Source organism: Aspergillus lentulus, assembly GCF_001445615.1.
Source record: "Aspergillus lentulus DNA, contig: Alt17, strain: IFM 54703, whole genome shotgun sequence".
Taxonomy (NCBI): Eukaryota; Fungi; Ascomycota; class Eurotiomycetes; order Eurotiales; family Aspergillaceae; genus Aspergillus; species Aspergillus lentulus.
Genome location: NW_028322112.1, coordinates 1166980 through 1183931, shown reverse-complemented (window position 1 = coordinate 1183931; position 16952 = coordinate 1166980). Strand labels below are relative to the sequence as shown.

General features: G+C 49.0%; 3 protein-coding genes across 3 annotated transcripts; 1 reads left to right on the top strand and 2 right to left on the bottom strand.

The window, feature by feature from the left end:
- Positions 1-173: 173 nt before the first annotated feature.
- ALT_9391 (repressor protein) lies at positions 174-2654 on the bottom strand (the record flags this gene model as incomplete). The annotated part of the gene is made up of 2 exons (XM_033559369.2): positions 174-422; positions 486-2654. 2 exons carry the CDS (start codon positions 2652-2654, stop codon positions 174-176), a joined length of 2418 nt encoding a protein of 805 aa, XP_033415260.1.
- Positions 2655-8400: 5746 nt separating this feature from the next.
- Positions 8401-10818, top strand: ALT_9390 (putative C6 transcription factor; the record flags this gene model as incomplete). Its single annotated transcript, XM_033559368.2, has 1 exon — positions 8401-10818. The coding sequence occupies one exon, from the start codon at positions 8401-8403 to the stop codon at positions 10816-10818; it is 2418 nt and encodes an 805-aa protein (XP_033415259.2).
- Positions 10819-12143: 1325 nt separating this feature from the next.
- On the bottom strand, positions 12144-13879 carry ALT_9389 (protein phosphatase regulator REG1; the record flags this gene model as incomplete). The annotated part of the gene is made up of 2 exons (XM_033559367.2): positions 12144-13161; positions 13248-13879. 2 exons carry the CDS (start codon positions 13877-13879, stop codon positions 12144-12146), a joined length of 1650 nt encoding a protein of 549 aa, XP_033415258.2.
- Positions 13880-16952: the final 3073 nt, after the last annotated feature.

The window sequence follows — 16952 nt, the reverse complement described above, 5'->3', positions numbered from 1 at the left end:
TACTACTGCTCAGGTACCTTGCCTACGTACTATAGTAGATAGTTGAATAAATAGCTTCAAACGTCCACTATACTCTACTAAATCAGGCAGTCTGTCGGATCGTAACATGGGCGATGTACTTGTACTCTATGTACAATGGGACTTTTCTCTATTATCTGAAGAATAATATATTGTTAAGTATAGCCTAGTCTTGCTTGAATCTCTTTCTCATCGAGAGAACCGTTCTCCCCGACATAGTTCTGAAGAGCCTCAAGGGTCATCAATCGGCGAGGTGCCTTCCGTCCTGTTAAGAGCTCGAACTGTGCGACCGCTTGTTCTGAGACTAACTCCAACCCTCCGACCAGTATCCACGGCCTTCCAGTTTCACTTCGGAACCGGCGCATTTGCCGCAGCAGGGGCGTATCCAAGGGTTTGTATGCGAACTGCTCCAATGAAAGTTGATCAGCTAGGGTTCTTCAAGATCAAACGCGATGAACGTTGCTCACCTCCAAAATCACGCCGCCCGTTGGACTTCCGAGCCACTGTGTCGGCATTTCGAAGTTGGCTGGAGGTTCATCTCTGTCAGGATCTGCTGGCACGCACGAGGCAATTAAGCATGGCGGGCAGGTATCCAATGGCCATTCATCTTCAAGGGACTTCAACACCCGTACTACTTGGGTTGAGCCCACCTGCGATGCAGCCCAGGAATTAAAATGGCGTGCGACACCCTCCGCACGCGATAAGGTTCGGTTATATATGAAGATTTTTCGGCAACCTAGCCGAAGCATAGCATAAATCGCGGCCCGAGCCATGCCACCGGCTCCAATAACCAGGCCTGTTGATTTCAAGGGGCTGATCGTATTACGGGGAGACAGGTGACGATTGATACAAGTCATGATACTCACCCAGTCTGTGTTTTCTCCGTACCATCCCAGAACAGGCCCCGCCTGGTTACGGCGGCTGGCTTGCTCCTGTAAGGGAAACATCGTCCCATCAGCGCGTGCACGCAGGGGCATGATGGTATTGACGGCACCAATAGCTTCAGCATGTCTGCTTTTGGATGCGAGTTTCTGAAAGACCTGCACTCTCCACGGCTGCACAATACTCGCACCCCCAAAATGCGGATCACGGCCCAGCCGATCAAGCGCCGCAAGAGAAGGAGATTCGGGAATGCTATACGTGTGCCTCATGCCGCAGTGCCGAAAAGCAGCATTGTGCATGGCAGGTGACAGGCTGTACGCCACGTTCCCTCCAAGGATATAGAATTGCAAGGGGTCTAGCGTATAGCTCTGGAACAAGGCTTGAATGGCGTCTCGTGAAGTAATGATGGGATCCCTGACATTGCCTGTGCGACGTTTGAGAGCCGGATGGGTCACGGAGGTCAATATCGAGTTGAACACCTGGGAGGTCCTCCCAAGGCTGCCAATGTTGTAGGCAATCACCGGGGGGTGTGAACCAGGTAAGGATTGGACTTTGTTGATAAATTTGCCCACAGCTGCGTTATCCTCGCGCTCAGTGGCCACCCGAAGAATACGCACGATTTGGCAACCAAGCTTTTCTGCTTCGAGATACAGGGAAAGGCATGCTTCGTCCTCCCAAGTCACGCAAGAGGACGGCTCGAAAAGATAATGGCCGATAATCTTGGTTCTACCTCTGTCGCGAATCACCTGGTTCAACAACGATTGATTTTGGCCCAGATCGACTGCTAAGTACTCCACCGCCAGCCTTAAGCCATGCTCTAAGATGTTGAAATACAGCTCTGAGATCTGCGCCGATATGAGGTCACCGCTGCCGATTCCGGATGCTGTTATATCAACGGAGAGTATGATTGGTGTCCGGGCATTCCTCCGAAGCAAAGAAACTTGCTTGCTGATGGTGCTCGCCATGCTTGAACCCCAGCGGTCGACGCAGAGCTCAATAGCATCTCCACCAGATTCAAGCTCTGCCAAGTCGACGACTCCTTCAATTAGATCAGAGGAGCGAACAAAGATTGCATGAGTAAATGATCGAAGTTCCGGGGGTGTCTCCAACAGTACGAAAGGCGAGTCGTAGCCAGGTTGGTCCACATCCGCGCCGGTGACAAAACGTACGAAGCGGGTGAAGTCCTCCTTCGCCTCTCTGAGTTTGAAGGAGTAATTAACAGATCGGCGATCAGATGTCTCTCCGTCGATTTGAGCCTCCACGCTGGAACGATCTTCGATGTTATAATACTCGAAATTCGAGCAAGTTCTGTGCAGAGGGTCTCCCTCACACAGCAGCTTAACAGCCTGATGCTCTAAACCTAGCAAACTTTGGATCAGATCCATGTCACGAACAAGGTACACGATTGGGTTCTTCGCCAAATACAAACGAAGGTGCTCCTGAATTGGTCGAGTGAGGCTACCAAGACCGCACTCAATGACACACTGTGATTGATGATTGTCGAGCATCTTCTTGAGAACATCGATATCACGACGCTGAAATTCTTGACTGCCATGGCGCTTGAGGTACTCATGCCGTGTGAGCCCAGTAACTTCCTTGAAGTAATGATCCTCTGTAATGAAACGGCGTTTGAGAGCGGTGGCAGCGACGAAGCCGAGAGAGCGCTTTCCGCATCCTCGAATGCCAACCAGTACTAAGGAGGCATCGCGATCGAATCTCCGGGGAGTATTGACGCTCGAACCTGGGAGCATCATCTCTGCGGACGGTGGGATATGTACTGTTTTGGAAGCGAAATCAAGAATGGTTGTCCAATTTAACCAAAGTTGTTTACTTTTTGGGGCGCCATCTCTCGGTAAGTCGAATTGTCAATGACCTGCACTGGTGAAAACTTGGTATTCCAAGTATAACGAGGTGAAAGATAACAGTGCGTGGTCGGAGTTAAGGAACCAAGAGGTTCTCTGGGGATAATATCGACAATGGTGATCTCACAGTCAAGTTAACGTGCCGCGAATAGAAGTTTCACAACTTCACAGCTGCGGCACGCGTGGAGACTTAGAGGGCCGAAGGATGAGGAGGTACGGGGGTACAGTAAGGAACATATTAGTGACTTTATAGCTCAGACGGCGACGTGCCTCAGTATGAAGATCGCTGTCTCGAGTCAAATGTGGGCATGGATCTGGGATGGACCATTTGCCGTTCATTTTTCCCCAGACGGTCAATCTGCCGCGTCTCACCGCCTTTGGGGGACGGACGGCGGCAAAGGTTTTAGCCACGTGTGGGGGCTGCACAGCCGTCTGTTAGGGTTATTTATGTACATAAATACTTATTTAGGGTTCTGTGCAGTCTTAGCAATTGTTAAAATCGCTCAGTCATCTTCAACCTATTGAATGGTTATTCTATTACTAAATAGGCTGTCGAACAAATATTGCAACTACTATTTCTACTACGCTAGAAATGGTTGTCTAGACACCCTCTTAGTCAAGTAGTTTTAGTAACCGTCGACATAGGCTATACCCTATGTATACCCATGTATGTATTAATGGTGATCAGCAGTGTGACGATCTCCGCCTGTTGTCGATCTGTGCCAGGATCCACATGCAGAATATGCTCCAGACCACAAGAGGTATATTTTAAACAATGCCTTCTAGCAAATCGTTCATAGCCGATATTTCGAGTCGGAGGTTACAACGTACCCAGAGACATCGTACCAGAATACCAATGCGTGATACCCCTACTCGCAAACCGACGGCGGAGCGTCGCATTGAGCTACCAGTATTGACTGATCGTCTATGATCTCAGGGAAAATGGTCATGGCTCAGCTGGGGGAGCTCAGGTTTGGTAGCCACGGTGCCTGTATTTGCGGCAGACCTTGTTGAGAACCCAGAGGGTAGCACTTGATACCGCGCATCCAAAAGTTACTATATTTCTCCAGACACAAGTCTCTTGAGCTGCTTGCTTTGAATATCAAGGCTTTTGTCGAAGCGCCGATTTGCCAGCGGCTTGGCTCAGGCAGTGTCCGTGCCCTTCGAAGTTTTTCTCTAATCGGCACTTCAAAAGCCTTGGTCCTCAAGGGAAACTCCCCGTGGGCTAACGAAGAACGCTATTCAGAAGTTGAACGTAGTACTCGACTAGTTAAGAGGAACAATCATTTCATACTTGACTGGGTAATAAAAAGTCTTCCCGGATCCGCGCTGTGCTTCTTTATGTAGACAATGAGCTAGACATAAGCTCCTGCTTGTACACAGTTGCACGATAGATTACTCTCTTCATCGAGGTGATAACTTAGTTCTCCCAGAAAACTGTTATAGATGGCCCTGCCTGTCGAGAGCATAGACTCAATAGTTCTTCAAGCTTCCTAACTGACATCATTTTTTGAGAGCACCTGCCCAGTGCAGCCGAAGTTGTAGATCTCCATCTTTCTCTTATGTGCTCTTTTCAAACAGATACTCAAGTGACATCCACTCGAGCAATTGGCTACTCCATGCCTTCCCAGATAATGTGTTCACAGAGGCTTTTAAAATCAATGTCCCCCTCATGCCCTTCTGTTCCTCTTTTCCTTTCTTCTCCCGAGTACCATTTTCTAAGTTCCCTTTAACACTGATAACTCAATCTCATAATGTCTGGTTGGACCCATCCTCGAACGCATTGCCCATGTTTGTTGCATTCTCCTTCTCGTAGACCGGATCATCCAACTCGCGATCGCCTCCAATAAGCTGCGCCTTCCTCGGAGAGCGAGAAATCAGATAAACCCGGAAGGCCAAGGTACCGATGGGGCCGGTATTCGACTTGGTAACCTGGGAACGACCTGACCACGCGGATGACAAGGAGTGGGAGTGTACTAACTGCGGGAGTTATGTGTAGATATTTGCTTTGACTTGTGAATTTTGTATACTGGATGTGGCACTTAGCTTAGGGCAGAGCGGCTGGTGGAGGTTTACTGGGGATGAGGGCCGGGGGGCCACCGGCGACGAGCTCACCCTTCTACGCAGGGTCGGTGACTAGTAACCCTCGGGCGAAGCTAAGATGAGCTCAGATGTATTTCAATCCATGTGGCCGATGCCATCTCTTTTCTCAGATCGTCACACTCAGATTGTTCCACGTATATTGCCTGAATGTACCTGTAATTTCCAGCCGTAGCTAGCAACTTTGGATATGTATAACAGCAAGTAGTGGTCCCAGAGAATAGGCTGTGACTGGGAACATCCTGCTGTAACGGAAGAGTGCAGGGTTACAGAATAAGGTTTAGAGTCATAACTGGGAGACGAGAGGTTCGTTAGGCACTGAAGCACCAGCGAGTGTGCCAAACGTATCAGAACAATGGTATTGTTTGTTAGCACCTACCTATATCAGAAATAATTTGATCCGGGAGCGGCAGAAGCAACAGACGTGATCCAATAATGAGCGACAAGTCACTTGCGACGTTTCCGAATCCACGTGCTATCTGCCATTTGCTAGTTCCCAGATTTCTTATAACAGATAAATCGAAGGAACGCGGCTGGTTGTCATTATCTGTATCTTCCCAGACGACCCTAAGACTGTTGACGCTAACCTGAGAAGCGTGAACCAGCTTTATCAAAGAATACCCTGAGCTACTTTCTGGTGGCCGGATGTGGGACACTTCGAGCGAGCCTTCATACCTGAAGCTAGTATTTATGGGGACTTTTCTTTGAACCTACAAAACGTTTCCACGCGCAAAGTCCGAGTTTTCTCATCATACCAGAATGAAGTTTCGATTTTGGCCTCCATAAAAGGATGATGAGTGAAGGCACAGTCGTGCCAGAGCCCGCCCTGATTCTCCTTAGAGCCCCCGTGAAACAGAGCATTATTGGAGTAATATCGACACCCATCATGCACTTGCTTGCTAGCATGCTTGCATGCTTCTATCAAGGCAGGCTTATCAAGGAATGAGATTGTGAGGCAGGGACAGATTTCGACCTCGCCAGCGTAAGCCATGCACTCATCTTGGCAATGGAGTGATTGACATTCAGAGCAACGTGGCTTTCGGTAAGAGCGCCACGTCCGTCATGGATTTTGCCATGCTGAATGAGGTGCAGACTCCGGCATGCACCACAGTACTTCCAACGGCTATTCTCCAGTGGGTGGAGTAGTTGGATTCGAGGCTGCTTTGATACAGCTTCTGTCGCTTTTCGGGTGGCAGGAGCTGGGCAAGCTGTAGATCGTGGGCCTGGAGAAAGGAATGAAAACAAGCAAAGAGATATTTGCAACCCAGCGAGAAGCAAACTTGGTCTAGCGCCGTAAGATATGTGAATATGACACCCACTACCTCGGGTGGAAGTTTCTGCACATTGAGGAATTGGGGCAGATGCTGTCGAAGGACAGCTTGGAGCATAGGGCAGAGTTTTGCCCCGGCGATTGAGAGTCATATTGGGTGCTTTGAAGGTGTTGCGAGATAGTAATATCGACAGCTGAGAAAATAGCAGTGGAAAGAACCCGAAGAGATTTTATTGTCAATCCTATACATTCGTTACATTTTTCCGCGTCATCAACTAGACAGCGTTCACGGCTTGACGGTATAACGCGTCCGTATGTTCTCATGGACCAACAATACACGCGGATAGAACTGAGCAGGAAATCAAAATACTTAGTACTCTCATCTGTATGATCGTATATGGTACCACCACAGCTATAACGGTATTAACAGGCCTCATGCCAAGTTAACATCACGGGGTCTTTAAAGACTCTATCCCTCTTTGACGAGGTCGAGGACCAAATTTCTGGACATTGTTTGAGATACAACATTGTCGATGTAAGGGATCACTCAGAGTGGACGAATCCTTCGTGGTTGGGTCTCTGGTACCGACTCGGGATGCCGGGGGAGCTCGGCACATGGTTACTGACACGGAGAGTTGTACTTGTAGTCGTACTTAGTACCACAGCTTCACAGGGCGACTAGAAAGTGAAAAGACTAAGCAGCATCCAGCTCCTACCTCTTATCAGCAGCTCAATAATGGCGATTTTTCAAGTCTCGATTGTCGACTAACTCAAGAGTGCCAATTTCTTTTGGTCGGCCTGAGTCGGTCGGACTCCCTCCGTATTCGAGTATGTACGAAATCGGTGCCCTTTAGGTCCCACATAATGGCAGACACCACATCAATGCACCGATTTTCGGCAGTTCAACAATCAACCCTTCATCAGGAAAGTCATGATTGGTGGAATCATCTCTCCTAGTTCTGTCATGCTGCTCCTCGCTTTTATCTGCTCGGAAATGAGCCTGAACTCGGAGCTGGCAAGAGTCCAAGGCACGTAATAATGCACAAGGATCGAGACTTCGGGGTGTCGTACTCCGTTGAGGACTTGATCCAGATCGTCCAGTGAATCTGGATCATCATAATATGTATCTGCAGAGTATGTGAGAGTGCACTGTGATTGAATAATAATTCATTGGGAGCAGATTGATTAGTACTTGAGAGATGGACCACACTGCACCGTTGATGCAGCACTTAGTTCCCTTCAATAATTAGGACCAAGCCGCCGTGAGGCGCTGAAGAGCAGATATCTGTAGGATTCAAGTCAATAATAATGGTTAATACTGATCATAACATGGGCTTCGTCTTCCCACATGCCGCCGTGGGGAACCGTGGAGAGCCAAATGTGGGGAGCAGCCGACGGACACCAGTGTTCTCGTTTTCTCACTTCCTGGGCCACTTGCCGAGCTCTTCCCGAACGCTTTCTCGCTAAAACCCGTCCGCCTCTTCCTCGGAATGGGTTTCACTGCAGCGATCAGAGTCTTATCCTCGATCTGGAAGTGTCGATGTGTTGGTAGGGTCATTGCAAGTGGCTATGGAAAACTGTGGTCGGCTCCTGTCCACGCTTTCCCCCGTGATACACAGCTTTTAACCCACTGAATGCGCCTAAGAAATTCGCTCCTTTACTATATTGAACAAGCATTGAGTGTTCAGTCACGACGAGAAGGAACAGACACGTTTGACCGCTTGCGCAGTGACTATTTGTCGTTAATTTGATTCCTACTGCTTCTCTCTCAATTTCCGTCCGCCGACCTCTTCGTTCGTCTGGTCGTCTGATCGTCTGCTTCCAAGGCTCTGTATCTCTTGTCCATTCCTCCGCCCCATACATGGCGTGCAGATCTGCCCGTCATTGATTCCTCCTAGATGGACGAAAGTCCAGATCCAAAAGTCCCTCGGAGGAAGAGGGTTTCACGGGCTTGCGATAGGTGTCGGAGCAAAAAGGTTAGCTCATTTTCTGTCCCATTCCTGGTCCCTCTACGCATCAGCTGTTCCTGTTCCTCGATCTTTTATCTTCCTACATAGTCCAATGCGGCGGGCTGTAACTGATACCGTCTTTGGCATATAGGACAAATGCGATGGCCTTCGACCGTCTTGTTCCGCCTGCCGAGCCTCTGGCCAGACATGTTCGTACGATCCACATGCCAAGAAACGTGGTCTGCCGGAGGGCTACGTTCGCGGTCTTGAGAAGCTTTGGGCTCTGTCGATCTGCAATATAGATGGCTTCGAAGATACTATGCTGGCCCTTTTGGGCACAACAGCTGACTCTGCTGGCCGGAGGGATAAGCTTTTGAGCTTGTGGATGGACGACAGTGCTTCAGAAACGTTGCACGAGTCCTGGAAAACCAGCCGCCTCTATGGCACGTTGGAGAAAATGTTGTCGCACTCCGATATGTCTTCATCGCATGGTTCGAGCAAGAGGCCACGGGACGAAAACGATACCAGCTCGTTGGACTCGACGAGCGGATGGGGTTTCAGACTTGATTGCAGTTCTACACCTTTGGCGCATGACGCGCCACGGGTGATAGGACTTTCCTCTTCCCAAAATGTCAAGAGACCTCGATTGTCACAGTCAGGTGGCGCCGTGTCGGCACCGCAATCCACTGGCAGAGTGCAACCTCTGAAACTTCCTCCGCAAACATCGCAGCTGTTGGACACCTATTTCGCCGTCACTCACTCCTGGTTCCCGATCGTGGCGAAGCATAATATTCTTCGAGCATCCTATCTTTACGCAAGCCCCCCTCTGTCTGTTGAGAGCATGTCACCTGGATCCGGTGACCACGCCGCACTGTGGGCAGTTCTTAGCTACACCGTTTCTCACTCGCGACCCAATGCGCGGGATGGGGCTTTCGAGGTTCTCGCCACGACAAAGGAATATTACACCATCGCTCGGGGCTTGATACCTTCCGAAACGGCGCGTTACGAGCTTGGGCATGTGCAGGCGCTTCTGTTGCTGACGTTGGTGAACATCGGGCTTGAAAATTGGACGGCCGCTTGGCTGCTAAGCGGTCAAGCGGTGCGCATGGCTATTTCCATGAATCTAGGCACACCTGCAGACATAAGGCGCTCCGACGAGCTGCGGCAAGGGAAAGCTGTTTTCCTCGGCTGCTTCGTTGTCGATTCTCTACTTTCCTTTCGAATAGCACGGAGACCTTGCATGCACCCTCGAGATCTGACTACTGTCGGGTTGCTGGAAGAAGACGGCCTGGAAGAATGGAATTCGTGGGCTGACGTTCTGCCCTCCAAAGGAACAGCTCAGGGAAGGACACCTCGACGCGGCCCCCTTCTTGCCCTTAGCTGCTTCAACCGGCTGGTGGAGCTGGCTAGTGTTTTGAACAAAATAGCCCGTGACGCAGTCGGTGTGCCTAATGTTCATACGTTTGCGCAACAACTGGTGCTCGAACTGAAACAATGGGACGATCGTCTGCCCCTTGGATGCCGTCTCATTGGGCCTGAGAGTATCTATCCGGAACGCCACTCGTCTCTACTCCCTCATCAGAGCTATCTAGGGTTGACGTATGTTGCTACACTATTATGGTTGTATTTGCGTATTGTTCCCCAGGAGCTCGATCTGCATCGCTCGCAGCGGCCTGCCATCGAAGGTGCGAAGAAACTCTTATTCCGCGTCCTGCCGATGATTACCCAACATCTGGAAAATTTTCCTACGTGCAGCCTCCCCCCTATCTTCGAGTTTTCTTTACGCACCATCGCCGAGCAAGCATCTGTTTTGCAAAGCAAGATCGAGTCTGACACGTTTCCTTTCGCGCGATGGGCGGAAGCGTTAATCCAACGAACTCAGGAACTTGGTTCTGCATGGCCCCTCTACCGTTCACTGAACACAGCTATTGAAAAGTCGTATCGCCTCAGAGACGTGCCGGGACCTTCATTATCTTTCCAGACGTCCTGTGAGGACAGTTTCTCAAGAAACAGACATGCCTTGTCCGACGCTGTATCCAAAATTGCGACTACAATGGGTGCAGCGCCAGGAACCCGAAATCCACCAGATGGCAGCCGAACATACTCCAACATCCGAAGATTCCAGCCTGGTGCAGGCGATTCCGACTATACCTCCACTATACTCGGCATAAGCATCCCTGTAGACGCCCAATATATGACTCCCAAGGATACGACAATGGATACTGGCGACCTTTCCATGCTGGATATATCCTTTCAGCAACAAACGGGGGGCGATTCTTCGATTTTTGGCAAGTCCAATTCAGCAAATGAGTTAGGAGCGACGCTGCTTCCATCAGCTCAAAGTCACCCTCACCCACCGACCCCGGATTCTTCAAGTTCTAATCCAACCATACCTGGCAATGCCAACTTCAGTGACCGGTCCCAACAAACAGGGCCAAATTCAAGTAGGGAGCTTGGTACATCTATCACCGATGGTCAGACTGCACCCAGTGATATTGATGCTATTTTCAAAGACCTTGCATATCTGGACACGACTGATTGGGCTACAAGTCGTGAGGCAGGCTTGAAGGATTTTGGGTTTCTAGATGACAGTACATTCCAGGCATTTTGTCATGATCCTGATCGTTTGGTCGGATCTCAGCCACTGGTTCACCCGCCGTCTATTGCCGACATCTGGCCTCCACCGGGATTTTTCCCGGAGACCTTCCAAGAATCTACCGACGAGATGGAAAGTTGAACTTCACCAAGATCCCGCCTTCAATAAGCAACGGCGCCGTTCTGGGAGTTTGCACATCAATCTTGGACGAAGTAACACATTCCGAGGCTCCTTGACTTCGCTGCCTTGGTGTTATCAAGCCTGGGGAAGGCCGACGGGAGTGAGAATCCTTGAAGTTGGAAGCGATTCGTGTTTAACGTGATACCCAAATGTGAGCAGCAATGCTACGATATTTCCTAAGTCTTCATAACGAGCTAATTGATGATTGTATAGTTGATTTCTCCGAACATTTGTATATAGTCATCAGATTAATGTTCCCTCTGTGACGGCTACAACGTGCCGTCTCATTTCATATGTCAGGGAGTGTCAATATTTTGCTAGTACGCTTAGTCAAGGAAATCCGATTGACTATGTATGATGCTTTCATGAATTTTGAATGGTCCAGCAGTGAATTCTCCAGTTCACTCAGGTGGTGCGAAGATGTTCTAAGAAGGCAACAAGCAGCGATCACATCAGTATATGACGGCAAATAACATTCAGCAGCAGCCACCCGTGAAGCCGACAGCTCAACAGCTCATCCGCAGCGGACTGACGTGCTTGTTCAGCTATGGCACGATATCGAACTCCGAGAAGCGCCTCCCTTGTATACTTGACAGTAAAGACCTCCGAAAGTGTCCTCCAACGACAATCGACACTCACGTTTCATGAGCGTACGGCTGTAGAAGACAATTTTCGATCCAGATCATCCAATGTGATATCCCGATATCTGTTAATTGCTGATTACTGAAGCTCGTCTGATGCTATGTATGACTGGTAGCTCGGCCCTGGAATTGGTAAATAGAATGACTACGAGATGTCGGTCAGCCAAACCATCATGGAAGACTTCGGCCAAAACCCCGCCCTCTAATGATGGTTGTGGAGGATCGAGTCATTTGTGCATGGGTGGCACGTTTCTCCATCAATGTGGCTCAGGTGTCTTGGGACTTTCATTCGAATAAGCGGTTTTAGAGATGTAAGCATGATTTTCTCTATCTTCAAAAGAAGGGAAATCACGAAAATATTATACTATCGTTATCATGTTCGTATTCGTCGTGAGTTAACCTAGATACAAAGAGCCACCAGAAACACCCTCCCACCGCAATCTTCTGATATTCGACGCAAAACATCCAGGTATATAATAAATGACGAAGCCAACCGGAAATATGGAAAAATGCCTCCGAACGCCACAATGAATGCAAAACTCTATTGACATATATGCTGGGTATAAGTAATTCGGGTCAGCATCTGACGATGCCCATCCAGCTGAATGGGCTCAAGGCATGCTCCAGTATGCCCATGCTAGAATGTCACCTTCGCCATCCAACGTTCCATATCACATGAGCAATGTCTCTGGCTGTGTTGACAGTATCAACAACCCTATCAAATATGCTGACATTCGAGGTCTCTCCTTCATCCAGAAATTTACTCGAACTGGAGGTCGAACGCTGATGTCGGTGATCTTCTTCTTCATGTTCAGGATTCACAAACCAAGGCTGATTTCCGTCTGTGACGCCTTGGCTCTGGCTCGGCTGCCAGCAGAAATCCAGATGGTCATCTTCGCCGTCCAAAAAGAAGCTGAACGCCGGATCAGACGGTACGGAAGATGTAGACGCGACAGTCGATTTCGAAAAGTATCCTGTCCATCGCCCTATCATCGAGCCTGATGGCGGTTCTGGCGTGTCTCCTCGACACTTGAGGGTTGTTGGGGGGAGCGGAGCGATTATTTTGTTCTCGCTACTGAAGCTGCCACGCGGCGTACTTTTATGGCTCCCAGACTCTTGTGGCGGGAACTGTCCCATCATGACGATACCCTCGTCCGACAAAACATCGTCTTGCGAACCTACTGGCCACTCCTCCTCCTCCTGCTCGTCGTCGTCGTCGTCATCGTCGGCACCCTTGGCGTCGATAGCTATGCATTGCACTACCTCGTTATTGAAATGAATACGGCGCCTCCCGCTAGGAGAGGCCACCCCAGACGACTCTTTGGTAGAGGCATAACTGAGCGGAACATCCGGAAGGTTGGCTGACGACGGAGTGAGACGAGGTCCAAGTTCGGGTCTTGAGACAGAAGGCCGAGTCCTATAAGAAGCAGCCTCTTGCGCCTTTAGGATAGCGCCTGCGTGTTGCAGGAGGGTGTGCTGAGACAGCGATCGTTGCAAGATAGTCTCCGACGCCGTCCTTTTCTTCAAGATCGGCTTCCTGTCCGCATACAACGAAGGGGTTTCGAGGCAGCTTGGCGGCGGGGAGATACTCGGCGGCGCTTTTGTAAACTTGGTGCAGGACTTCAACGGACCATACAGCCATGTTACATCGCAATCTTTCAACCTGGTGAAACTTGTTAGAATACATAGACACAACTTTAATATCAGATTTTGCCGGGGTTATGGAATGCGAGATCATGCGGTACTGACCAATTGAGGGTCTCGGGAGACACCGTTCCCAAGTTATTCTTCAATTTTGCCCAAGTCCGCCAAGAAGCATTCTCTAATCTCGCGCCATTGCTGTACACGTCTCTGCGGCAAACGACATATTTCCAAGAAGCCCAAATATCTTCCTCTTTCCACTCATGGGAGAGATAATCGACATGTCTGGTCGGCTCCTCTTCAACCGAAGTATCATCAGCGGCTGGTGTATGTACATGCAAACAAGGGGGGTCTGTGACAAATGACTCCGATGCCTGGTCCGAGGCAACAACTGATACAGGCTCATCCAAGTCGTTGAAGTGGCTCGAATCATATGAAGGTAGGATGATCTCGTCGTCGCTATCGTTGCTCACGGAGAGAGACAAACTGCTAAGGGTTGCTGGAGTAGGAGGTAGCTGCTCCTCGGTTGTCGGTGCAAAGTGAGGTGAGGGAGGAACCGAGGACGGGGGAGACGAAGTGATTGGACTGGGACAATCTCGCTGAGAGTAATGGTGTAGGGGATTTTTGAACATGGCGATATCGGGTGAGTCCAGGTAATAAGTTTGGGCCATGGCGCGTCGCTGGAAATTCAGCGGAGACTGAGAGAGCTTTTCCCGCGAGACAGGTAGCACAGCAATCATCGTACTGAGGACGGAGAGATCGCAGTCGTCAAAGGACTTCAGAATGAAGACAAACTTGAGGAAGTGGTTTGACAACTATATTAAAAGCTTCGATACAACTGAACGAGGGAGCAAGCCTGGTAGGGAAAAAGGGAAAAGTGTAAAAAGGCAAAGAGAAAGGAGAAGAATTATTCAATTGACGATCCGAGGAAGCAACTCAGATTTGAAGCATATGCGAAGGAGGAACTTATAGATCGGAGAGGATGATCGATCATGAGATCCATGAGAGTTTCTGTAACTCGAGGGACAACTAAGATTGGAGATAATCTGAGTGTTTTGATGTTAATAGCGTCAAAGCCCTTTCGTTCTCATCCTTCTTTCCTTCGTGCATCGCCTTCTTCAAACGAGAGCCTGGAATCCATCAGTGGGCACTGGGCAGGGGTCAAAGACGGACGAGTTTAGTTAGTACGGAGTACAGGAGTAAGGTAAGGGAGTTATCGATAGGAAGTGGCGGTTTTTTTTCGAGAAAGGCAAAACAAGGAAGAGGTCATGGCGGAAGAAGTGGAGATGCTAATGTCTGTTTGCAGTTTGCATGGTCCTTAGTCCCCTCTTTTCTTTCGGTTTTGAGTTCGGGTTCTGAGTCTCGGACAATAATTAAGAGTTTTGATTTCAACTTGAGTTCCGAGTGTAGAGATACGACGGGTGGGGTACTAGAAGGAGGTTGATACCAGAGATAGATAGTTGATGGAAATGCTGAGCGGGTCACCTTGACTATCTGAGATAATTACTAACGAGGACAAAGGTACCCGAAAGGTAGATGGATGTGTACGTCAGGATGGCAGTACCCCAGGGGTAAGAGACACAATTACGCCATGAGCCTTTGATACTAAGGTACGGAGTGAATACATCTGTTATCTAGTTTGCACAATAATAATATTGTGTCAATAGCTCTCCAGCGCTGAAATCTACCTTAGGCAGGCTGAACGTTTAACAAAGCACCACCATACCATACCGACGACAGGCGACCAGTCAAGTCTCATCATGATAGGTACCTACCTTAGTTAAGTGTGGAAAGGCCGGCAGGTTTCATGATCTCATTGGGCGACCGTTGTCTTTCTTAGGTAATCTTGGTGGCTTGCCAAAACTTTCATCTGCGTCCAAGTGGGGTTGTCCATCAGTTCTTAAGAGCTCCAGACCCAAAGAGTCAAGCGCTGGCGGTCGAGATTCATGATAGTCATGGAGGCGGCCGCTGGGCAAGTCCTATTCTAGATAACACCCATATCTGGCGCTAAATGAACTTAGAAGTGAATCTAAAGGTACCCAGGTGGATAGTCCGTAGTGGCTCGCTGTTGGTCAACAAACTGCTCCGTGTACTCCGTAAAATATACCACGGACCCCCCATGGGGAGAGAAAGTAAAAAAAAATGTGCAAGACGGTTCTGGAGGAGGGCGATATTATCTATGGTCTATCGACCTACTCTTGACTCCTGAAGTGGATGCTGAATCCCATCGTCGCTGATGAAATTAGATGGTCCGATCGAGCCGGGTGCAGCCATGAAGTAATGCTACGTAGGTTTAGATATAAGTATGAATAACAACAGAGGGGTTGTCACAGCAGTCATGATGATATTGATCCACTACCTAACGGTTTTCAGTATCCCAACTTGCTTGTGCAGTTATCGTAGCTCCAGACGTCAAAGTGAAGCCGAAAATGGTGTCGATCGGCGAAAGTAGACGCACTTCCATCTGTGAACAGCTACCAAAGCTACGGCTTGAGTAGCGTCTGTACTTCGTAGTGCACAGAGTAAATACGATGATTCGCCGGATTGGTGCTGTCGGAGTATGACGGGACGTTTCCCGAGAGACGCCAAGGAGATAGTACTCTCGTACAAATATAGGTAGTAGTAGGTACTTATACTTAGACATTGTTAACTTTGCCTTTGTATAGAAGGCCGCTGATTCGTCTAGGGATGAATGGCCATGGATGTACGGTACAGATAAGTGGGACTAAAGTCGAAATGAAATAACTTTCGGAGACTGAGCGACAGATAACGCAATTTGAACCATGTCTGCTGCATGAAATTAGACTGGAAATCCTAGCTATCCAATGGTCGATTTACATTAGAGAGCATGGTTAGAAACCTGCGAGAGGTTTATCTGTCTTTGTACGAAGTCAGTAGACTGAAGTCTCCTGGTGCAATATGCAAATATCACTTCATCTCCTCTCCCCTGTCTAGTCTATCGGATTCTATCGGAGCCATCAAATGCTGTTTCCAGCACCTTTCTAGAGAAAGTTTTGCTGAATCGTGAGTTATGTCATTAACAAGCACCTCGCACATCTCTTCCATTCCCAATGGGCTGTCATGTCCTATGTTGTCTATCTTGTCCAACTGTCCGTAGCGCGGCGCCACTAGCTTGGTGATCGGGGCTTTCTTGTGCCACACCCGGGTAGAAGGATCTGTGCACCCCCTCGGCCACGATGCAGCATGCCATAGATGCGTCTCGATGCAATAATGATAGCATCACAACAGACGGAAGCATTTGATACGGCGGATTGCAGCTCCAAGCTATGCGCAGCTAGATTCTTTCACTGCTGTCAGTTCCCGATTGCCAAAGTCTAAAACAGAAGACGATTGGCCGTATTACATCTAGCCTACCAATTGCTTGGTTATTGCCAGGTCAGCAATTTTTGATTATTTATGAGAACCTTAAGAATTGGGGTAGTCGAGAAGGGAGCTTCCGTGACAGCAGGCCAATCTGTTTTCTCGTACCTATATCCGACATGTCTAAATGGAGATGCGGCCTTCCATCGAGAATCGTCTAGATCTCTTATCAGCACTGCAATGGCAATTTTGGATTTGTATTATTATTGGGGATTCTATTTCAGTTCTAGAGCTTTTGGTTGTCTTCTGAGCGCAATCTTAGGACCGTGGTAAAGGAGTAGCGCGCATGGATACCATGAAGCGATTCGTCAATTACCACCTCACCGTTGCGTTGGCGGAGACGTCATGACTATCTTAGTTTCACAACTTGCCCCTCGCCGTAATCATCCTTGTTCTATTTCACTAGACTCAATTCAGGCCTGATGTAAAGAA